The sequence below is a fragment of the Chiloscyllium plagiosum genome, unplaced genomic scaffold (assembly GCF_037043375.1).
Source record: "Chiloscyllium plagiosum isolate Xiang-an unplaced genomic scaffold, Cpla_swu_hap1 HiC_scaffold_18, whole genome shotgun sequence".
In the NCBI taxonomy this organism is placed as follows: Eukaryota; Metazoa; Chordata; class Chondrichthyes; order Orectolobiformes; family Hemiscylliidae; genus Chiloscyllium; species Chiloscyllium plagiosum.
This window is the reverse complement of record NW_028270156.1, coordinates 92523961-92548575: the sequence shown is the minus strand read 5'-3', so window position 1 is coordinate 92548575 and position 24615 is coordinate 92523961. Positions and strand designations below refer to the sequence as shown.

The window sequence follows — 24615 nt, the reverse complement described above, 5'->3', positions numbered from 1 at the left end:
GAGGAAAGGCCCGCACCCAAATTATTAGGTAGATTATGTTCAGAGAGTAGGTGTCAAAGGACTTGAGAACAGCTAATGTGGTCCAAATTTACAGAAAGGGAATTGGAGATGGGCCAGGGAACTATAGACACGTGAGTAACTGATCAGTGTTAGGGAAACAAATAAGAAGCGAGAAACTTGATCGCCATTGAGAGAGGCAAGATTGGATCAGGGTTAGTCAGCATGACTTTATCAGATGGAATTCATGGTTAACGAGTTTGATTGTTTTTCATGGTGTATATCATAAAGTTTTTCAGCAAGGTATTTTGACAAAGCGCCACATGGGGAATTGATGAAGAAAGTAAACTCTCGTGGCATCAATTGTATCTTGACAAATTACATACAGCATTGTCTTAATGGCAGGAGACAGAGCGTGGTTCTCGAAGGGAGTTTGTGTGATTGGAGGCCAGTGTTACCTAATGTACCACAGGCATCTGTGCTGTGATCGTTTCTATTTGTTGTATTCATACATGATGTTGGTGTGAATGTGGAGGGGCCGAGAGTGGGAGCGGATAAGTAATTTTGTGTTTGACATAAAGATTGGCCATGTGGTTGGCAGTGATGAGGAAGGTTTTGTATGAGATAAATATACAGATGTCCTGGTCTGATGGGCAGATTAATGGCAGATGCAACTTAACCCTGATAAATATGAGTCGATGCATTTTGAAAGAAAGAATCAGACAGGCGCTTACCCAATGAATGGCAGAACAGTGAGAAGCTTAGAGGGTGCTTTAGCGCGGCTATCAGAATGTAACGTGACCGAATTAAGAAGTCAAAGGGACCGTAAGCATAATCTCTGTCGAGACAGAGATGACAAGAGTTATACAGGAGTTTAATTGTCAGGGGTGAGGTGTAGATTTGCCAGGATATTCTCTGGGATGGAGCATATCAACGATGAAGAGAGGTTGGATAAAGTTGGTTTCTTTAATTTGGACCAGAGAAGGCTGAGGCAGTCTTGATTTAGAAGGATATGATTACGAGATACATGGACAGGGTGGAGAGACAACAGCTGTTTATTTTAGTCAAAGGGCCATGAACAAAGAAGCACTTATTTAAAGTGAAGGGTTTGAGGTTTTGGGAATATTTGAGGACAGCCTTTCAGCCAGAGTGTGTTTGGGTCTGGAAAGTTCTTCCTGAGAGTGGAGTTGTCGAAACTAACCTCACAACTTTTAAAAGGAATTTGGACGATCATTTGAAGTGTAATAACATTCACGACTATGGGCCTGGTGCTGGTAAGTGAGACCAATGTAGAACGTGCCGTATTTCTGAATGTGCAGCGTCTTTCCTTCTGTGATTTTACGTTTGACCGAGTTCAATTGTTCGGTGTCTGAAAAGAAAACTTGTTAGCAAGGTTTCAAAGTGAACTGACAAACTTCTAAACGTATGTCAATGAGAAAGGTAAGAGGAAATAAGTGCAGCTTCCTTACAATCTGAAACCAGACAATGGAGAATTTTAAGCATAGACATGGCAGAACTATGGACCAAACATTTCAGCTCTGTCTTCTCAGAAAAAAACATCATTTTAAAAAAATCTTCCAAAAAGACTAGGAAACCCAAGCCTGGTGAGAAAAATGGAAGAGAATAAAACTGGCAAATGCATGAGATTGGAAAAATATATTGCAACTGAAAGCAATGGGCAGAGACAAGGTCAACATAACTTGATGAAATGGCTATCATGTCTGAGAAACTGATTGGTAGATGAATTGTATCCATTTTATTTGGATTTTCGCCAAGACTTTTGATAAAGTCCAAACCCGAGTATTCAAAATCAGATAATATGGAAGTGTGCCTGAGAAAGGGGCAAGTTTCTCGAATGGGAAAGCTGGAAAAGGAAGTGAGTGGAATTTTTTGATGTTGATGTTTTCTTTAGTGTCAGACGTATTTTACAGGATGCATCCAACACAATGTACTGAAGAGTTTTCACTTGTCGCCACAAAAAGGCAATATTTTGAAAAATTAAAGAAAATGGAATAAACAGAATAAACAGTTTGAAGAGGGTCCATGTGTCCTGAGCCAGCACCTTACTATCGATGACGCCTGCGCACCATCCTTCTACAACAGCTTCATTGCCTTGTACACCGGACCCTATCAACATCGAGGGCCATGCCCTTCGACCAGTCGAAGTCCACACGTTGGGCTCTCGCCACTGCCGATATTGTCCAAACTACAAGGTCTATTCGTAAAAACAAACAAACAAGTGGGGAGACGAGAATCAGAAGACGGAAAGTGTTCAGAGCGGACAAGCTCCAGCACAGGAGACTTTGAACTGGATGTACCGGAATAAAGGAATCCTTTTTTTGAGATAAATGCTCGTGCGTTATCAGAGGAATTGGGGCTTGGGGTCCACCTATACCAAATGTACAGTAAACGTTTGGTTGAGTGAATCAAACACAACATTTCCAAGCCTGCTGAAGAGCGAGATGATGTTGGATTGTGAGTGGGTTTAAAGAAGGATGAAAAGAAGCTCCAACTGATTGAGACAAGTGGAGTGAATCGGCAAATACGCGGCAGATGTAGCGCAATGTGACGATATGCACTTTGGTGCCTATCATTTGATAGGGATTTCTTGCAAAATGCTGACCTTTAAAGGGATTTGCACTCCTTTATTTCCGTACTTCTGCACAGACACCCGAGATCCATGCAGGGAAGTGAGTTCTGAAGGCAGAAGTCAACACTGCGAATGGCATTGTCACCCTGACCAGTATACATTGATCCATGAAGTGCCGAGCTGCAACTCTGAAAAAAATGGTCTGGATCTCCTTGTGCACCAGTCAGTGGAAGCAATATTGCAGAATCACAAAACAGTTAGGAAGCTAAATGATTTGTTGACCTTCATATCAGGGAGACTTGAGTACAGGAGTAAGGGTGTGTTAGTACACCTGTACACGGTCTTGGTGAGACCTCATCTCGAACAGAGTGCAGCGTGGTTTTGGTGTCCTTACCCAATAAAGGGAAAGAAATGATATTGAGTGAGTGCAGCAGGTATAACCAGATTGATCACTGGGATCACAGCCTTGTTGTGTTAGCAGAGTGTGGATCGACTGGACCAGGGAAATGAGTGGCGATCTCAGTGAAATATATAAAACTCTGACAGAGCGAAACAAATTGGGCGCAGGTATGTTACGTCCCCTGGATGGGAACACTAAAACAGGGTACCACAGTATTCGATACATGCAGGCTGTTCTGCATTGAGAGGAGAATAAATGTCTGCACTCAGAGACTGGTGAACCTGGGGAATTCTCTGCAATGTAAGGCTGTGGAAGTCAAGCACCGAATAAATTTAAGGATTTATAGATACAAAAGGTATGGGAAGACAGCAAGAGAATTCTGTTGGAATAGAGGATCAGCCACATTACACGTAGTTCTCCAATAATGCGTTGGCTGCCTTTCTGTGAACACTGTGTGGAGAAACCCGAACACATAAATAATGGGGCTGATGGCAAAAACAAAACAGGGTGAACAGCCAAATATATGAGTAAAATCCAAAAATTAAAGTTAGCCGAACACACAAAATAGTACATTCTAATTAAATATTTAAACCATATACAATAATGAAACGCGACAATAAATATAACCCTTTAACACGACAATCACTGCCACCAGCACTGTACATTTCATGAAACTTTGCACTGGAAAGTGCGTGAGCCGACTGACCAGGCGAAGCCAAAGCAGAATTCCAGTTCTCTCCAAGATACTCCTCCTGTTTTGAAATAATGTACCTTCTAAATGTAGACTACATTTTGCAGTTTCAGGCTCAGTCTCAAGGCTGGTCGAGCTGCTGGCATTCCTGTTTTAACTGAACACTGTGTACATTTTGCAGACGGATGATCATGAGGCTGGGTTTTGTGTTGGAGCTGTTGAACGGCATGGATTTGTGTAACAGTGAATGGGAGCTAGCTTTATTAAAAAAAAAGTTCGCAATTCACTAATTGCGTTCCATCCTGTAAGCAATCTAATCTAATCCAAACTTAACCAAACTGTATTTAGTAAACGTGTTTTTTTTTATGAGAACTGCATGAATATTGAATGGGGGAGCAAAATCGATGGATCGAACGGAGTATTGCAATTCCTACTTTATATTTCCCGATAGTTAATCACGTTAATGGATGTATATACAGTGTGGGAAACGAGCGTTGAGGAGATGTTCGGTGATTAGCTGGATTAGGGCGGGTCAAAGTATTGAATGGCCCCCACTTTTCCGGATGTTTTCGTGCTGTCTGTGGGAAAGCTCTGTTAACCTTGTCACAAACTCTCAGATGTTCTGGAGGAGGTCGCTGCAGGAGAACACTGTTTCCCATTTCGTTTTCTGATACCGATGGTGGTGCCGCGTATTCTGCCCGGTTTTATCCTTTTAGTCCTAGGGGCAGTTTGATACAAACGAGTTTCAAAGATCATTGAAGGGTCTAGTCTCCAGACCACATCAGGCTCAACCTCCAGCCCATGTCAGACCAATACTCTCGACTTTGCTGGGCCTAGACTCCAGATCAAACATGGTCGGGTCTCCAGATCACACCAGGACCAGTCTCCAGACAAGCACCGACCCCATTCTCCAAACCATACTGGCAACAATATGCAAAACACACCATGCCCAGTCTCCAGACTGCACCAGGCCGAGTCACCAGACTTGACCGGGCACTGTCTCGAGGCCACACTGGACCAGTTTCCAGACTGCGCTGGGCCCTGTCTCCACACTGCACTACGTTTAGTGTCCAGACTGCACTATGCAGTCTCCAGACAGCACCAGGCCCAGTCTACAGACATGCACCGACCCCATTCTCCAAACCATACTGGCAACAATATGCAAAACGCACCGTGCCCATTCTCCAGACTGCACCGGGCCTAGTCACCAGACTGGACCGGGCACTGTCTCGAGGCCACACTGGACCAGTTTCCAGACTGCGCTGGGCCCTGTCTCCACACTGCACCAGGTTTAGTGTCCAGACTGCACTGTGCTGTCTCCAGACAGCGCCAGACCCAGATGCCAGGCATGTCTAGGCCCACTCTCCAGAGAACACGTGGCCCATTCTGTGGACCACACTGCGCCCAGTTTCCAGACGGCACTGATCAAGTCTCCATATTACACTGTTCCCAAACACCAGACTACACTAATCCAGTTACAATACCGCACGGGGAACAGTCTCCAGCCCGCATTCAGCCCTGAGTCCAGACCACATTGGGCCCAGTTTTCAGACCGTGCTGAACCAAGTCTCCAGACCTCACTGGGCTCAATCTCCAGACCGCACTGGACCCCTTTTCCAGTCAGCACCTGGCCTAGTCTCAAGGCGTCATCCAGCTGAGTTTCCAATCCGCACCAAGCCCAGTCTCAAGACTGCACCAGGCCGAGTCACCAGACTTGACCGGGCACTGTCTCGAGGCCACACTGGACCAGTTTCCAGACTGCGCTGGGCCCTGTCTCCACACTGCACCAGGTGTAGTGTCCAGACTACACGGTGCAGTCTCCAGAACGCACCAGACCCAGTCTCCAGACATGCACCGACCCCATTCTCCAAACCATACTGGCAACAATATGCAAAACGCACCAAGCCCAGTCTCAAGACTGCACCAGGCCGAGTCACCAGACTTGACCGGGCACTGTCACGAGGCCACACTGGACCAGTTACCAGACTGCGCTGGGCCCTGTCTCCACACTGCACAAGGTTTAGTGTCCAGACTGCACTGTGCAGTCTCCAGACCGCACCAGACCCAGTCTCCAGACATGTACCGACCCCATTCTCCAAACCATACTGGCAACAATATGCAAAACGCACCATGCCCAGTCTCCAGACTGCACCAGGCCGAGTCACCAGACCTGACCGGGCACTGCCTCGAGGCCACACTGGACCAGTCTCCAGACTGCGCTGGGCCCTGTCTCCACACTGCACCAGGTTTAGTGTCCAGACTGCACTGTGCAGTCTCCAGACCGCACCAGACGCAGTCTCCAGACATGCACCGACCCCATTCTCCAAACCATACTGGCAACAATATGCAAAATGCACCATGCCCAGTCTCCAGACTGCACCAGGCCGAGTCACCAGACTTGACCGGGCACTGTCTCGAGGCCACACTGGACCAGTTTCCAGACTGCGCTGGGCCCTGTCTCCACACTGCACTACGTTTAGTGTCCAGACTGCACTATGCAGTCTCCAGACAGCACCAGGCCCAGTCTTCAGACATGCACCGACCCCATTCTCCAAACCATACTGGCAACAATATGCAAAACGCACCATGCCCATTCTCCAGACTGCACCGGGCCTAGTCACCAGACTGGACCGGGCACTGTCTCGAGGCCACACTGGACCAGTTTCCAGACTGCGCTGGGCCCTGTCTCCACACTGCACCAGGTTTAGTGTCCAGACTGCATTGTGCTGTCTCCAGACAGCGCCAGGCCCAGATGCCAGGCATGTCTAGGCCCACTCTCCAGAGAACACGTGGCCCATTCTGTGGACCACACTGCGCCCAGTTTCCAGACGGCACTGATCAAGTCTCCATATTACTCTGTTCCCAATCACCAGACTACACTAATCCAGTTACAATACCGCACGGGGAACAGTCTCCAGCCCGCATTCAGCCCTGTGTCCAGACCACATTGGGCCCAGTTTTCAGACCGTGCTGAACCAAGTCTCCAGACCTCACTGGGCTCATTCTCCAGACCGCACTGGACCCCTTTTCCAGTCAGCACCTGGCCTAGTCTCAAGGCGTCATCCAGCTAAGTTTCCAATCCGCACCAAGCCCAGTCTCAAGACTGTGCCTTTCCTGGGATCCAGACAATGTCGGGCCCAGTCTCCACACAGCACAGGGCCTCATCTCCAGATCTCACTGGGCCGTGTCTCCAGGTCGCGCTGGGTCCAGTTGCCAGACCATACCGGACCCAGACTTGAGACTGCACCAGTGTCAGTTTCTAGACTGAGTTGATTGCAGTTTTCAGACCGGACTGAGGCCAGTCTCCAGGCAGAACGAGGCCCAGTCTCCCGACCTGACCGTGCCTCGTCTCTAGATCGCACCAGGTCTGCACAACTCCCCGTGCTGGAAACTGGCCCAGTGTGGCCTCGAGATAGCGCTCCGTCCAGTCTGGACACTAGGCCCGGTGCAGTCTAGAGATTTGCCACGGAGCGTTGTAGATCAAGATTCTGCTGTATTCTGCTTGGCTTTCTTTGCTGGACAGATATCTTGTCCTTGTTCAGAGAACAAAGTACTAGTGTAGTCTGCATATACCCCACTTGCTGGACCGACCATTTTGTCCAGACCTATAATTCAATGCAATGGTGTGGTCTGTTCTGCTCTCCATGTTGGACAGATATCTAGTGGACTGGTAAGTCCGACAGAATGGTCTATCCTGGACAGAGTGTTCGATTATACTGAGCCTGGTCTGCTCAGTACTCCATGCTGAGCATAAGATTGTTTTGGCTGTATATGTGAGGCGGATTGTATATCCGATTTAACTCCTGATATAACTATCACTCCTCCAGCTTGGCCCATCCTCTGTCAAACCCCGTATTTCTGCAACATATTGTTCGGTAATTATCCAATTAAAACGTGAATACCTATCCGTATTGTTATGAACCAGGCGGGCCTCGCCAAAATACATGGAGGAGGCAACCTCGGCACGAACATTTTCTTAGTTTAAAGACAAATGTGAAATGCTTTGTTTCAAATACAATTCGCTCGGTCAAAGTATTCCATATTAAGCAAAACAATGTATTCTAACATTGTGGATCAAATAAGACAAAGTGAAGAGGAACCAGGAATAACTTTATTCCATTGGGAAACTTAACAGAACAAAATGTTGTTTAACTACTGAACATCTAATGCTCTAACATGGCAACATGCCATTAAAAAAACTTTTGTCATAAAGCAAATTCAGAAAATAGATTGTCTCACATGCAGTTTTCCAATCCAGGAGGAAAGAACATCGAAAGACAATTCAGAGAGAAATCACACAGAGAGAGAGAGAGAGAGAGTAAAGCAGCTGGGAGAGAGTTACTGCCTTTCAACACTGCTGAGACCGCAGAAATAAGTAGTCAAAGGTAAAACGACAAATACTGGCTCTGTTAGAGCTTGACAAAAGCTCAACCGAAACAAACCAGCTCTCCACAGGACCAGGACGGGGCCACAATGCCCACAAGGAACAGACTATGCCCACAACACCTACGCCACATTAGCAGCCGCTCAAGAAAGGCCGAAGCCAATTCCAGCATTTAAATGATAGCAAGAACAATTTTCAAGTTTCGTATCAATTTAAAAAAAAGATGAAGCAGGCTGGTGAACTGCCACAGACGGCCTTGGGAGCCCAGCACTTCCTACTCTGCCAAAACACAGTAGAATAATTCGGCTCGTGAAGAGAGAGCATTATCTCTCTCTGTCACCTCTAAGTTTGCGATTGGAGTTTTGTCACTAGCCCAATAGTCAGGGATGTCAACATCCCACCGAGACAAAGTCGTATGGTGAGGTGTAAAGGTTGTCGTGAAAGGAGTTAATAAGAACTGTTCGTTCAGTTATTGTGACTGATGTCAGTCTCCATGCATTCTAACGGTGGTACTGGAGGTTTTCCTCTTTTATTAATAAGGAACCTCCTTCAACCTGTTATCACATAATATCAGTGGCAGCGTCACTGTCAACACGATTGGGTTCAACAGCGACAGAGAGAGGGACTGGAAGTTAGTCTTAGAAAAGTAATCTGGAATGTTCCAGCAATGGACCAGAATCTGAGAGCATTACACTGAAATATTCCAACAGTCGATCGGAATCTAAGAACATTAGTCTGGAAGGAACCAACAATGGATCAAAATCTGCGAACAATAGAACTGACAAGTCACAACAATGGACAGGGTTTCTCCTTCGGTGTTTATTATCTTTCTCTAGAATGGACATAATTTGCTTGCGGAACGAAGCTGTACTGATGATTATTCAGATGGATATTATCCCATCATCGTTGTTGTTGGTCTTCCTGCCAAGCATTTCTCTGTCAATTTTTTACTCGATCGAAAACGTTATTGATATTTTGAATATTTATATTTCGCAAATAAATAAACTGTTGTCTTCAGCATCAGTCACAAACTCCATTTCCTTTAAATGTATTTCAAATTGCTTACTCACAAAACATGTAAGGAGGAACAAAACTGTTTCGACCCTTGAGTCTCCCTTTTCCACTGAACTGTTGTCTGTCTCTGGAATTCTCTTTGTCATCAGAACTGTCCACATCCACCTCTATTATATCCCCAGTCTCCTGCATTGCCTCATTTGGTTGCTCCATTAAGCACCATCTACCCCTTCATTAACTTCAGATTTTACGGCTCCCGTTCGCTTCTGACCACTCTTCCAATTTCACTAATTTTTGAACAGAAGCTTGCTCTTACCTCTACAGTTATTTCACCGTAGGGACACCATATCAAAGTAATAATGCTACTGGACGTGCAATTCAGAGGCACACGTTATGTCTCTAAATGTATTATTTCAAATTCTACCATATCCGATGATAGAACTTCAATTCGATTGACAAAAATTGTAATGAAAAGAATTTTAACTAATTACAACAATAAACCACTAAGATTTCTTTTCTTAGTCACTTATATCCTTCGATAAATGAATTATCGTGATTGTCCAGTGTTGGACATAGTCTGACTACAGACACAGAACAATGTTTGGCTCCTTACTGTCTTGACAAATGTCCTGACAGTGAAGTGCAAATAGGATGGAGAACAAATGCCCCCGTTTTCAGCGATGCTAACATCCCGTGAAACCACAATATTAACTGTGAAATAAACCAAGTAACTGTGGATATTGAAGATCTGTTTTTTATTATTATTCAGCATCTGAAATTGTTGGAGAATCTCCGTAGTTATCGTAGCCTCTGTCAGGAGAAAAACAGACAACGATTCGGTCCAGTGACCCTATATCAGAACTGACAGCAACTGGAAAGTAATATTATTTATGCTGGTTTTAGGGATGTTTGGGTTGGCAGGTTGGGTGGAGGTTAAAATGTTTGAATTAAATGGATGGCGAAACAGCTGGAAAGAGAGAGAGAAATAAAGGAAAAGCTAACAAAGGGATTATTTTTGACGAACTCGAATCAAAATAAAATGGAAAGTTATTCTAACATTTTCCCTTTTCCCATATTCCTAAATATCATGTAAATTTAGGTATGTCCCTGTTTAAAGTGGAGTATGTTCCCTCAGTCCCTCTTCGCTGAGTGTGGTCATTAACTCCATCGGCAATACTGGTGCTGCCGTTATAGTTGCTGAGAAGCAGAGAAACGTAATGCTACGTTGTCAACTGCTTCTTTGGAGAGAGGAACTGTTACTGAGGGATTGTGTGGAGACGTAAAAGCTTTTTTCACGAGGTAACTAAATTGAGGAGAGTGAGGAATTTTCGAGGGATTGGGTGGAGGTTAAAATGTTTGAATTAAATGGATGGCGAAACAGTTGGAAAGAGAGAGAGAGATAAAGGAAAAGCTAACAAAGGGATTATTTTTGACGAACTCGAATCAAAATAAAATGGAAAGTTATTCTAACATTTTCCCTTTTCCCATATTCCTAAATATCATGTAAATTTAGGTATGTCCCTGTTTAAAGTGAATTATGTTCCCTCAGTCCCTCTTCTGAGTGTGGTCATTAACTCCATCGGCAATACTGGTGCTGCCGTTATAGTTGCTGAGAAGCAGAGAAACGTAATGCTACGTTGTCAACTGCTTCTTTGGAGAGAGGAACTGTTACTGAGGGATTGTGTGGAGACGTAAATGCTTTTTTCACGAGGAAACTAAATTGAGGAGAGTGAGGAATTTTCGACACTGAATGGGTGCACTGTGTTCTCCTCTCATTGGAAATTCAGGGAGGACAATGTAGATTCTATCCGCAGGTTTATATTATCAGCTGTTGGTTTCATTTTGGGTACTCATGGATCTTCTGACCCAATTCTGGACGCTGCATATACACTGTGCCTGCGTCCATGGAAAACAAAAATAGCTGAACTACCTAGAAGGGAAACTTTGCAAACAGAGAGGGGCAGAGCACTGCACTGTCCTCCCTAGGATTTCCGGGAACATTTTTTGTAAACTGGACCCATTGAGGTGGCATGAGTGAAATCAGCTTTTTTCAAAAATGAAGCTCTTGCACTTGCTTTAGTATAACCTGTATTCTCGGACAAAGGATGGGACTGTGCTGACACTCACCATGAAGTGAACTGCATTGATTTTGGAACTTTTCAGGGAGGTGTGGGAAGCATATCCACCATGTCTGGAGTGCAGTCCTTCGATGTTTTCATTCGCTGAGATAAGCCACCTGCGACTGAGGGGAATACATTGCTTCTATCTACCCCAAAAAAGTTGTAGAAACTACCTTCCAGAAACGGGAGAAAACAAGGTGGCTGGTGACAATGATGAATTATAGGAAATTAGAAATAATGAAGAGTACGTTTTTGAAAATCTATTTGAATTGAAGATTGGTAAATTGCTGCATGTGATTATCTACATTCCATAATATGATGCAGTTGGTAATAGAGCTAGTGAAACAATCACTGATTATTCTTCAGAACTGATTCTGGAAATGGTCCTACAGACGGGAAAGGAGCTATTGCAAACGGAAATATTCGAACAGGACAAATAGGGAAATCAGAAACTAAATCGGTTGTTGCCAGCTGTGATAAAAAATGGCGCATTTTGTGAAGAATTTGACACCTAGGCACGTGGAAAATAATGTTATGAATTGGTCGAGTCGGCCTAGATTTAGGAAAAGGAAATGATCTTTGTTTAAACCGCTGGATTAAACCACCAATTGTCCGTGGTCACATCGACAATTGAGATTCAATGGGAGTAGAGTATTTGAATCTTCAAAAGTTTGACATGGTCGAATGCAGATGAGTGGTGTTCGAATCCATGGATATATAAGGGTAGAAAATAGTCCGAATGGATTAAAAATTGCATAATAGGAAAAATGAAGAAAGTCGTGATATTCCATGGACGGAATGCTGTGGGGTATCAAAAATCAGTGTTTGGTAAATAACAGTTCGCAATGTATATAAAGTATTCAGTTGTGAATAACAAGTATAATAATTCTCACTTATGTTTCTAAAAAAGGGAGATGTTGGGAAGTGCTGTTTCTAAAATGATCTTGGTTATACGTCACCTTCAGAATCCATAGGGGACAGTAAGTAATTATAACTGTAAATGACATGTGAAATGCGAAAAAAAGAAACGTACCAGAGTAAATATATACTACTCAATGGTTGTGTTTTTTTGAAACAATATTTGGAGAATTGTGTACAAACTGGGTCTACTTTATAAATATTGACCACCATGTCATTGACACAGTATGAAAGAGTTGCACCAGACCATAACCTGTCCTAATGTTACCATAAGTAGAGAATGCAGTAACTAAGAGTTTCATCTGTAGCGCTTTGAGAGTCTAAGAATTTGAAACTTCGTTATGGATAAACGTTCATTATGTCGCAGACAACCATTGATAAGCGGAGACATGCCATACATTCCATCGAATGTTCAAGTCCAGATAGTTTACATGCCTATGCAGAGATCTCACGTCGATTTGCAGAGAGGTACAGGCTCTAAATGAATTCTGAACACTTTAATTCAGAGTTATTGTGTATCTCTGCACTTAAAGTTATATTGTTCAAAATCCTGCCAGCAGCCACGATACCTTCATTCTGAAATAGTCAGACATTTCCCACCAGCTTGTGACCTCAAGAGAGAACATGGGTCTGCTCTCTCAGAGATGGAAGATGGATTTGCGACCAGTTTAAAAGAAGGCTTCATGCCTTGTGCCAGAACATCATGCTAAATAATACGTATGAACTGAGTAATGAAGCCACGAGGAACAAGGTGGGGATGTCCAACTGTGCAATCCTTACTCCATTTTTTTCGTGATATTGGAACATTTTGACACCTGTGTTAGTAATTTTAGAAGCGGAATGACCTGTTCCTTTGTAAATGATTTCAGGTTTGAAATAGTCTCTTTCAGATGCGTGTATTAGACGTGCGGCCCTGAGCAGACTGCTTGTCTTCCTGAAGAAGGGCTTATGCCCGAAACGTCGATTCTCCTGTTCCCTGGATGCTGCCTGACCTGCTGCGCTTTTCCAGCAACACATTTTCAGCTCTGATCTCCAGCATCTGCAGACCTCACTTTCTCCTTCCCATATAATAAGCAGAGGGACTGAATGAGCCCTCCCTTTTCTTGCACAGTAATTTTGATGTGCTGAATAAGGTGCTCACATTCTTGTGAAAACCAGGTTGACGTACTGAATGAGCTCCTCCGTTTACTGTGGAATTGAACCGTGTCTGGTAGTGCTGTTACATGAATGCAACTCACGCATTAACAGCACGATATTGAATGATGTCCAGGTATTGTTTCAATGGACATAGACTGCTTCAAGTGTGGAGGGTTGACAAATAGTCTGAACATCATGTGATCATCAGTGAACATCTCACTTTGGCTCAGTGTCGACTCAATGAGCTGAATGGCCTCCTTCCACACTTCCTAAAACAAGCTGGAGATGTCTGGACCGGGAAAGGAACCCTGACGATCTCTTGCAGAGATGCCGCAGGGCTGAGATGATTGATGTGCACAGACCATAAACATCTTCGCTTGCGATATGAATGAGTGCTCACAGTGGAGGATTTGCAAATGATTCTCATGAAGTGCAATTTTGCTCAGACTCCTTGATGTCACCCTCAGTTAAATACAAATTTAAGACATCACACAACACCAGATTATAACCCAAGACGTTTATTTGGCAGGACTAGCTTTCGGAGTGCTGTTCCTTTTCAGGTGGTTGTGCTGCGATCTTCTTGGAGATACTCTCTAATTTCAGCTGGCAGTTCGTGGTGTCGATGGTGAAGAAGCAGATATCAGGTTTCAGCAGAAATTCCTTCAATAACAGACAACATTATGCTGTTATCGGACTTTCTGTGCATCTGCACTGCCAAGAGTTTTACCATTAACCGAGTACTCTGCATTCCTGTTACTTCTTCCAAAGTGAACTACCTCACATTTTTCCACGTTAATCTCTATTTGCCACCACTCTGCATCTTATCTATGTCTCCATATCAATCGCAAAATCCTTTGGCGCTGTACAACTCTGCCTACCTTAGTGTCATCCGCAAATGTACTAGCCCATGCTTGCGGCACACCACTGGTAACTTAGCGCCAGGATGATAACTTTCTGTCAACTTTAACCCTCTTTGTTCATTCAGCTCGCCAAAGTCTGATCCAAATGGCCGAATCACCTTCAATCCCGAAACACTGCAATTTGCGCAATAGCCTACTGTGTGTAACACTATCAAACGCCTTACTGAACTCCATGTACACCACATCAACCGTTTTACCTTCATCCGACTGTTTTGTAAACTTCATGAAGAACTCAATAATGTTAGTCAGACAGGACCTACCCTTCGCTAAACCGTGTTAGCTATCCCTAAAAAAAAGTTCCTTTCCAGATGATTATAATTACTGTCTCTTATTCTTTAACGTCTGACACACAACCGAAGTATGGCTCACTGAGCTATAATTACCAGGTTTGTCCCGACTCCCCTTCTCAAAAAAAGGAACAGCATTTGCTATCCCTGGCACTAATCCTTTCGCCAATGATGGCATAAATTTCGAAGCCATGACTCTGTAATCTCCTCCCTGGCTTCCCAGAGAATCCAAGAATAAGTCCCGCCTGACCCAGAGGTCTTACACACTTTCAGATTTTCCAAAATTGCTAAAACGTCCTCTTTGTCAATAGGAATCTCATCAAATCCTGTAGTGTGCATCTTCGTATCCTCACTAATATTGCCTTTTTCCAATGTGAATGCTGATGAAAATTATTCATTAAGCGCTTCTCCGATGTCCCGAAATTCCACACACAACTCTCCACTTCTTTCTTTGATTGGCCTTAATGTTAATCATTCTTTTCTTGCTGATATACCGATAGAAGGCCCTGCGAATTTCCTTTATTCTATCTGCCAACAAGTATTCATGATCCTCCTGGGTATTATTAGTCTTATGCTTAGTTATTTTCTGGCGAACATATAACTCACAATCCCCTTAACTGAGCCTTCACACCTCATCTTCACGTAAGCATTTTTCTTCCTCTTGCCAAGAGGTTCAACTTCTTTAGAAAACCATTTCTCCCTCTCTAGACAACCATCTCCCTGCCTGATAGGTACATACTTATCAAGGATCCACTGTACCTGCTCCTTAAATAAGTTCAACGTTTCAAGTTTGTCCATCCCCTGCATTACTATCACCCTTCCGATGGATGCTAAACCTGGCCAAATCGCGCCCTTGTGCCTTTCCCACAATTATATCTCTTTCCCTGTGATTTATAAGTATCCCTGCCCATTTCTCAAGTAAACATAAGCGAATCATGGTCACTATCGCCAAGTCCTCATCTACCTCCAAATCTAACAGTTGGTCAGTGTCAAATCCAATATGGCATCTCCCCTTGTTAGCCAGTCTGCGTACTGTACACATTGAACAAAAACTGACCCATGCAAACTACCTGAACACTAATATTCCCAGTCCATATTGGGGAGGTTAAAGAGCCCGTAACAACTATCCTGTTACTCTTGCTCTTATCGAGAATCATCGTTGCTATCCTTTCTTCTACATCCCTGGAACAATTCGGAGGTGTATAGAAAACTCCCAACAGGGAGACATGTCCATTCCTGTTTCGAACCACAGCCCAAACTACATCAGTGGATCAGTCCTCCAACGTTATCCATTTGTTGTAACGGTACCCGTGATTAAGAATGCTACACATTCTCTTCTTTTACCTTCACCTCTGTTCATGCTGAAACGCATAAATTCCGGTATCTGCAACAACCATTCCTGTCGCTCCTCTTGTCATGTCTCCGAAATGTCCACAACATCGAAATTCCAGGTACGAACCCATGCTGCAATTTCACACACCTTCTTCTGGATGTTCCAGGCATTGCAGTACACTCATTTGAAATCAAAATCCTGGTTGCTGGTGCACTTTTATGACCTTGTAAACCTATACATGACCTCACTACCCTGACTCACTTGAACACTAGAAATATAATTTAGGTTCTCATACCCCAACTGCATTTGTTTAACAATCCTTCACCACCACCCCCCCCCCCTCCGAAAGAGAATTAGCAAATTTCCCTCCCAGGACATTGGTGACCCTCTGATTCAGATGAAGGCTATCCTGTTTGTAAAAATCCCACCTTCCACAGAAAGAACTCCAAATATCCCAAAACGCAAAACCCTCCTTCCTGCACCATCCCTGCATCCACATGTTCAGCTCCAGTCTCTCTGTTCCACGATTTGATGGCTTGTGACATGGGCAACAATCCAGAGATAACAATTCTGTTATAACTCTAAGCATCCACCCAACTCCCGGAATTTCTACTTTAGGTCCCCATTTTTCTTCTTACCTATATCGTCGGTGCCTATGTGGATCACGACGAGGGGCTGCTCCGCCTCCGCTTCCAGGATCCCGAAAACGTGATGAGAGACATCATGACCGCTGTCACCTGGGAGGCATCACACCGCTCATGAGTGTCTCTCGTTCCCATAAAGCCTCCTATCTTTTCCCCAACTGTGGAGTCTCCAATGTCTAAAGCTCTGCTCCTCTTCTCCCTTCCCTTCTGAGAAACGGAACAGACTCTGCGCAAGAGACCTATGCCCCATTCCTGATCCTTGCTAAGCCGTTCCCCCGAACAATATCCAAAACAGTATATTTGTTGCTGAGGGGAACCACTACAAGAGATTCCTGTAGTAATTACGAGTTTCCTTTCCTACTCGTGATGGCAAACCATTTGCCTTCATTATGTGGCAAAGGAGTAAATGCCTCCCTGCAACTCCTGTCAATAACCCATCCAGCCTCCCGAATGATTGGAAGTTCATCCAGCACCACTTCCAGTTCGCTAACGTGGTTCTAGAGGAGTTGACGTTGGGTGCACTTTCAACAAATTAAGTGAACAGGGACACGAGAGGCGAACCGTAACTGCCACGTACTGCAGGAAGGACGTGCAACTGCCCTAACCATGATTATCACTGTTCTGCATTCGCAAATTGACCACTGAAAATAATGAAGCACGAAAGAAAACACTTGTCATCTTACCAAACGACGCACAGTTTTTGTTTGGTAAGAGGAGGAGGACGGGTGGGAGACATTACCCGAGTAATGTTTTGGTTAATACAAACACTCAAATTTGTAACGTCGTTAAGTCTCCGACAGTCTCCTTCTCGACGCTGCCGCACTTTCTGCTGCTGGAAAACCAACGGTGGGACCCGACGCGACAGGTGAGTTTTAACTTTTTACTCACATTCCCGAGAGACTTCTGCTTGATGCTTAACACGTCTTGCTGTTAGAACAACAATTTGCTGCTATTTAAACTGATTCTCCTCCATCCAAATTTAATTGCCGAGTTTTGATGTGAATAACTCTCCTGTATCTTTCTCTGGACCTTACTGTTGCTCATCCTACAGCATCTGTTTCTCCCATTACAAAACTTAGAAAAATCCTTTAAAGGTATAGTTTGCGTCTTTTCACTTCCTGATGTCCTGCCCTGAGTTTCATTTTGGAGAGTGGTGTTTCAACGGCTTTGAGACGTGTTTTTGGCAACTGGTTCTGTGCCTATCCACTGAACGTTTGTCATTTTCACTCTGTGCTGATCATGTGCGCAGTAACATGAGCGATCCCCTCAACTGTTATTGACTCATACCAGGCTTTCACATGGAGTTGTGTGGCGTTTGACTTAATTCTGTTTTTGGAAAGTTAGTAGAAATACTGAGGATAGTTTCCCGGAGGTTGTATTTTAAACTGCTGTGAACAGTCAAGAAGACAAAACGCTTTGGTGACCAATCTCGATGAGTCATGGTCACTGTAGTTACTGCATTTGGGCCTACAACATGATCAACACTTGGAGCAGAGGCTGCCAAGAGGGGAATCACCGTAAAATGGAATGAGGAGTCATAATCAGATCAGCCATGGTCGAAATGAGTTTTGGGACTCGCTCAAATGACTCACTCCTGCAACATATTCATATATTTCTGATCGTAACAAGCCAATTCACCTTCTCTCCCACTGCCACTTACTTGTAGAGATTGAGTCTCTTCTCCTGATCCTGGGTAACAGTATCATGACGGCTCACTCGACGCCAGATTTCCCTGTGCCCCATTCTCGTGCAGTTGAATATTTGCCTCCAGTTCCTGCATTCCGGTCTCGAACAGTGAAATGTTTGCCTTCTGTTCCTGTGTCCCAGTCTCAAGCAGTTCAGCGACTGCCTCCTGTTCCTATGTCCCAGTCTTGAGCATTTGAATGACTGCCTCCTGTATCTGTGTATCAGATTTGTGGAAACAAGTGTCGTCCTCCTGTTCCTGAGTAACAGGCTACAATAGCTGTTTGCTCTCCTTCTGCTCCTGTGGAACGGAATTGAGGGACTGAATGGCCTGTTCAAATGCCTGACATCTTGGATTGACTGCAAAACGTACTCCTGCTTCTGTAAACCATCCTTTAAATCTGAATAATGTAGCTGTGTTCTTTTTTACTGTAAGTAAGTGAGCAAACAAGATGACTCGCTGTATTTTTGTGTGGCAGGTTTGGGAAGCTCAAAGTGTAATAGGCTTCAGAGTCTTAGAGTCATCGAGATGTACAGCACGGAAATACACCCTTCGGTCGAACTCGTCCATTCTGACCAGATAACCTATCCTAATCTGTTCACGTTTGCCAGCATTTTGCCGATATCCCTCCAAACCCTTCCTATTCAAAGACCGAAACAGATGCCTTTTAAATGCAGCAATTGCACCAGTCTCCACGACTTCCCCTGGCAACATATTGCACACACACACACAACAATCCTATTTATATATTTCCCCTCTCACCCTAAACCTATGCCCTCTCGTTCTGGGCTACCATACACAAGGGAAAAGACTGTCTCTAATTATCCGATCCATGACGCTGAAGATTTTGCACACCTCTATTACATCAACCTTCAGCCTCGGACGCTCCAAGGAAAACAGCCCAGCATATCCAGCATCTCCATTTCGCTCAAATCCGTCAACCCAGCCAATATACTTGTAAATCTTTTCTGAAGCCTTCCACGTTTCACACGATCCCATGATATGAAGGAGACTAGAACTACACGCAATATTCCAAAAGTGGCCTAACCAATGTTCTGTCGTGACCTGACTCCCAATTCCTACACTCAAATTTATGATCAATAAGGAACACATACCAAATGCATTCTTCACTCTCGTATCAAACTGATATTCTACTTCCAAGGAAATACAAACATGCGCTCCAAGGTCTCTTTGCTCACGAGCACTCCGTAGGACCCTACCATTAAGTGTATAAGTCCTGCTAAGATGTGCTTTTCCAAAATGCAGCACCTCACACTTATCTAAACTAAACTCGACTGCCACTCCTCAGCCTTTTGGCCGATTTGATAATGATCCCCTTGTCCTCTGAGGTAACTCTGCTACACCTCCAATTTTGGTATCATCTGCATTCTTAGTAAATATACCTCCTATGTTCACATTCAAATTATTTCTATAAATGACGAAAGATAGTGGTCCCAACACCGATTCTTGTGACACTCCACTGGTCACAGATATCAGTCTGAAAGGCAACCCTCCAGCCCCACACACTATTTTCTACCTTCGGGACAGTTCTGCATTGAAATGGCTCGTTCTCCCCGTGTTCCAAGAGGTCCACGCTTGCTGAACAGTATCCCATGGAAAACCTTGTCGAACGCCTTACTGAATTCCAAATAGATCATGTACACCACTCTTCCCTCATCAAGTGAGTGAATGGCTTCCACCTTTTCCTGTATGACAAGTTTCAGGGGCTGAATTGCCTCCTCTTGCTTCCAAAAATACCCTCGAATGAATAAATGATCGCCTCCTGTGTCTATGCAGCAGAGCCGGGAGGCTCAGTAGCGTCTCTGCTTTTCGTACCTCGGCAGTTGCAGCACCTGGGTCTGCAAAACGAACAACAAATGGAGCAGAGGCTGCAGACAGCGTAGCTCTGAAACCACGGAGTAAGTGTTTGTCTGGGGATAGGGATCTGCAATATCCAACCCGTGTTTTTCAGGAACAGCTTCCCAAGCAATACTTAGCCCAGGATCAAAACATAAGATGACCCTTAGGGAACAAGGACCTTTTCACAGAGCGTTGTCGCCTCCTTCAACACGATCTGCAGCTTCACACAAGGGGGAGAACGGCGCTGCCAGTGGTTGTTATGGTCATAATTTGAGTCAGATTCTAGGAACAGGCACTTTCCAGGAATGAGTAGGTGACATATCCATCATCTCATCGTATGTCGCCATCAGTGCCACCATTCGTTGACAGAGGATACATATGGTGGATGAGATGAATACAATATGTTCTCCCTCACAAGGGATTGCCGGATGTTTTCCCAGTACAGCGGGTATCGCGATGGTGCACATGGCTCGGCAGAGTCCCCATATCAATCGGGAGAGGCAGAGGTATTTATGCAAAACTTACTCCATTAATCTAGAAGTGTGTACACGCCCAGTGCATTATATTAATTAAGACCCACTGTCCTGGCCCACTGCAGCCACAGCCTCTTCATTCAGAAGCAGGCAGCCACTCTCATCTTCTTCAGGTTTCCAAGTGGAAAGATAGCATGACAGCTCGGCTCAAGGCGGTCACGTTGATAGACTTCTCAATGCACCATCCCCATCACCATTTCTCACTGCCAACAACCACAACAAAATATTCCGTGTTTACTGAAAGCAATGTTGCCACTGGGAAATTCAGAGAGCAGGCAATCAGGGAGATGGAGCAACATGTCTGATGTCTGAATAGGTGACAGTGAGCCCTCCAGTGCACACTGTATCACTAACTCCAGTAATCGCTTTCCATTTCAGGAACATACTGTCTTCCAATCTTCCTGAAAACAAAAGGCAGGTGCTATATCGTGTTACATTCCATCTGCCAAACAATAACCCATTGATGTTACTGGCTGTATCCATTCGCAGCACCTCCACTTTGTCTAGACAATATCATTTCCTTTTTATGTAAGAGTCATCAGCAAACTCAACAGCTGTACATTTTTTCCACTCCTGATCATTGAGATTGATTGTAAATAGTTATGGCCGCAGCACTCGTCACTGTGTCACTGCAGTTAATTTGTGTTAAACTGACAAACAAAAACAACAATTTATCGCTGTTCCTCACCCTGTAAACAATCCTCACCGTATTCCTGTGTAGCAGCCCTGAAAGGCTGAATGTTCCCTTCCATTTGACGTGTAACAGGTTTGAGAGGTGAAAAGATCGACTCCAATTGTTGAGTAACAGCGTCGAATGACTGGAACGACTCATTCTGCTCCTGTTTGAAACTCTTGACGTGTTGAAGAGCCTGTTTCAGTGTAGGTGCAGTTTTGATTGATGTACAACCTTTTTCGAACAATCAATGAACAACCCACTCCTGACGTTATGATGGAGGAAGGCTACTGATGCTGCAGCTGCTGATAGACCATAGTGGCTCATGGATGCGCATTTTCCAATTGTTCGGTCGGCTGGATGTATGTCTTACGTCAAAGGATGTAGTGCCACATTACACAGAGGGCGTTATCTTCAAAATGAGGCTGAGAATTTCCTTCCACCAGGACTCTATGCTGATTGCTCTGACCGATACTTTTCTGGATAGAGCGATCTGTGACAAGTGGGTTAATGCGCATGTTCCCGTCTTCATGGTTCCACTGTTATTTCCCACAGTCTGGCTGCTGTGTACTGAGGCTTCGCCCTGCTCAGTCAGCCGTGAGCCTGTGGAGCCACTCTTGGTGATGGACATTGAAGTACCTCACCCAGAGTACGTTCTGTGCCCTTGTGACTGTCAGTGCTTCCTCCCATTTGTTTTCAACATCGAGGGGATCTGAGTTATAACCGCGGTGTGGTGTGGATGGCACACTACCAGGTGATTTCCATGCCCATCTCTAACCTGTTCCTATGAGATTTCCCGTGTTCTGTAATCAACCTTGGGGAATTCCAGGATAACTCCTTTCCTGATTGCACCCTCCCGTGCCACCACTACTGTTAAGTTTGTCCTGCCAGTGGGATAGGATATAACCGCGGATGGTGGTTGGGGCTTCATGAAACATTAACAATCAAGTTTGAACATGTGTGTATGAAGGTATCATCGAATACAGGTTACAATGTGTCAGGGAATAGTGGGTTAAAAAGCTGAATGAAAGGCACTCGACCTGAATTTCTTCTATATTCTCAAAACAGACTGAGGAAATTACTGAATACATTGAGGGAAATGGATACGATTTAATGGCATCAGAAAGACATGGTTATAGGGTCACCAATATTGGGAACTGAATACGGAACATTTTACATCCGGGAGTGTTAGACAGAACTGAAAACGAGATGGGGGAGAATAGCTGAATAAGCGTTGACATCTACACAGACATTAAAAACGATCTTGAGCTTTTTTGAGCTTTATCTTTGTCTTATTCAATTTGTGAACAAAGCACAAGTTGAGTTGTTTGGCGGAAGGATTCCCACCGTGAGCCTGAGTGGGTCTCACCAAAGTTAGTGGGTAGAAGGGTCTTTCTGATGAAGGTCTTTATGACTCTATCAAATTCTGTACCCGACATTCCCTGCAACATTCTATACCGGCCAATCCCCGGAATAATACATTGCCTACATTTCCTGGAACAATCTGTACCCGACATTCCCTTCAAATTTATTTACTCAACATTTTCTGGAGCATTCTATACCCGAAATTACCCAGAATATTACTTCCCTGATTTTACTTGTCAACGGCCGGACGTCAGCGAATTGAGTGAAAGATACGATCCTGAGGGAAGAGATCCCATCCCAGGGACATAGAGACACTGTTCCGAAGTCCCCTCAAGCAGTTAAAGGGGTGAATACATTTTCTCTGCATTTACATGTCTTCACGACACAGGATCGACCACAATTTACACGAAAAGTCAGAAATTTCCAAACTCCGTTTGTTTTCATGGAACTGGGAGGGAATCCTTCAGGAGAGCAACGTTTACACACGAGGTATTAGGAACTTGAATGAAGTGAACTGTGTCTGTTCTCAACTGATCGAATGTGTTGGAATTGTTGTAAAAACCGTCTGTTCTTATGAATGTGTCTCTCTGTGTTTGGGGAGGGGGGGTTTCTTGTGTTTTGTGACACTTTTTTCAGTAATTCAGACCATCCATTTATTATTTCCTTTCGAATTATTTTAATAAATCCATGAATACAGTGACACGTCTAAACATCTCACTGGGTCCTCTGTCAAACTGGTCAATTTCGCTCCAGTCGAATGTACAATTTGTTTGTTTTCCTTCCTCACAGTTAATATAGTGACGGTCTACGTTCTGCTTCATAAAGATTGTGGATTGTCTCCATGCGTCACACGTTACCTGGAGGCGATGGCAGTGGCAGATCTTCTGGTCATTATCCTCGACCTGATACTAAGACACATTCCCATTGTTTATATGAAACAGTTTTCTTTTCTGAGGAACATTCCCGTGTGTAATATCCACGCCGTCCTGCTTTATACAGCCACTGACTGCTCTGTCTGGTTCACCGTCACTTTCACCTTTGATCGGTTCGTGGCCATTTGTTGCCAGAAGCTGAAAAGTAAATTTTGCAGTGAGAAAAAGGCGGCTGTGGTTCTGGGAGCAGTGACTATGCTGAGCTGTTTAAAGAACATGTTTTGGTATTTTATGCTTACAGCACGGTATGGGCTGTCCAACGCCCCCTGGTTTTGTGATGTAACACTCGCTGTTTATTTCTCCCGTGACTGGGCCACAATCGAGTTCCTCCACCACATTCTAACCCCAGCTCTCCCATTTCTCCTGATTCTGCTGCTCAATGTTTTCACAGTCAGACACATTTTAGTGACCAGCAGAGCCCGCACGAGACTCCGGGCTCACACCAATGGGGCAGCTCAGTCTGACACAGAAATGAGAAATCGAAAAAAATCTCTCGTTTTACTGTTTGTCATCTCGGCTAATTTCATCTTGTTATGGTCAATGTTAATGGTGTTTTCTATATGGAATCGGATGGATTATATTGGGTATCGGTCTGTTTATCTCCATCCCTTTGTGCGAGAATTGGGCTTCATGTTGCAGCTCCTCAGTTGCTGCACAAACACGGCGATTTATGCCGTGACCCAGACTAAGTTCAGACAGCAGGTGAAGAATGTGCTGAAATATCCCTTTATCAAAATCCATCAGTCAATTAAGTTCACACATTAATCAATCCATCTGAGATTTTTAAATTTCAGTATAATGTTTCAGCGATAAAGCTGCCTATCGCTATGGTAACACACTGCTTGCAGTGCTGGTTTGTCCAAGCTTATCCCAGTAGGGACTTCGGAAACACATTTCATTGCTTCTCGCAGTTCAGGGGTCAATGAGAAAAGGCACCATCCCATTGACTGAATCGATCACTTCAATTTGTAAACAATAAAGTTGTATATTAAAAAGTCCCGAGCAGCAGAGTGAATGGTATGTTTGTTTGTCTTTGCGTTGAGGAAGCTGATGTGAGCAGAGTCAGACTCAGCCCCAAGTCCTGATCCTCAGGTACGGGGACGGTATCGGGCCTGAGCTCAGGAATTGGTTTT

General features: G+C 44.3%; 1 protein-coding gene across 1 annotated transcript in view; it reads left to right on the top strand.

The window, feature by feature from the left end:
* Window positions 1-24247, top strand: part of LOC148147062 (putative G protein-coupled receptor 139) — a 65429-nt gene extending 41182 nt beyond the window's left edge. The window contains exon 2 of the mRNA XM_087996216.1: window positions 23340-24247. Coding sequence (XP_087852342.1) covers window positions 23340-24247 — 908 coding nt within the window. The remainder of the gene's footprint in view (window positions 1-23339) is intronic.
* Window positions 24248-24615: the final 368 nt, after the last annotated feature.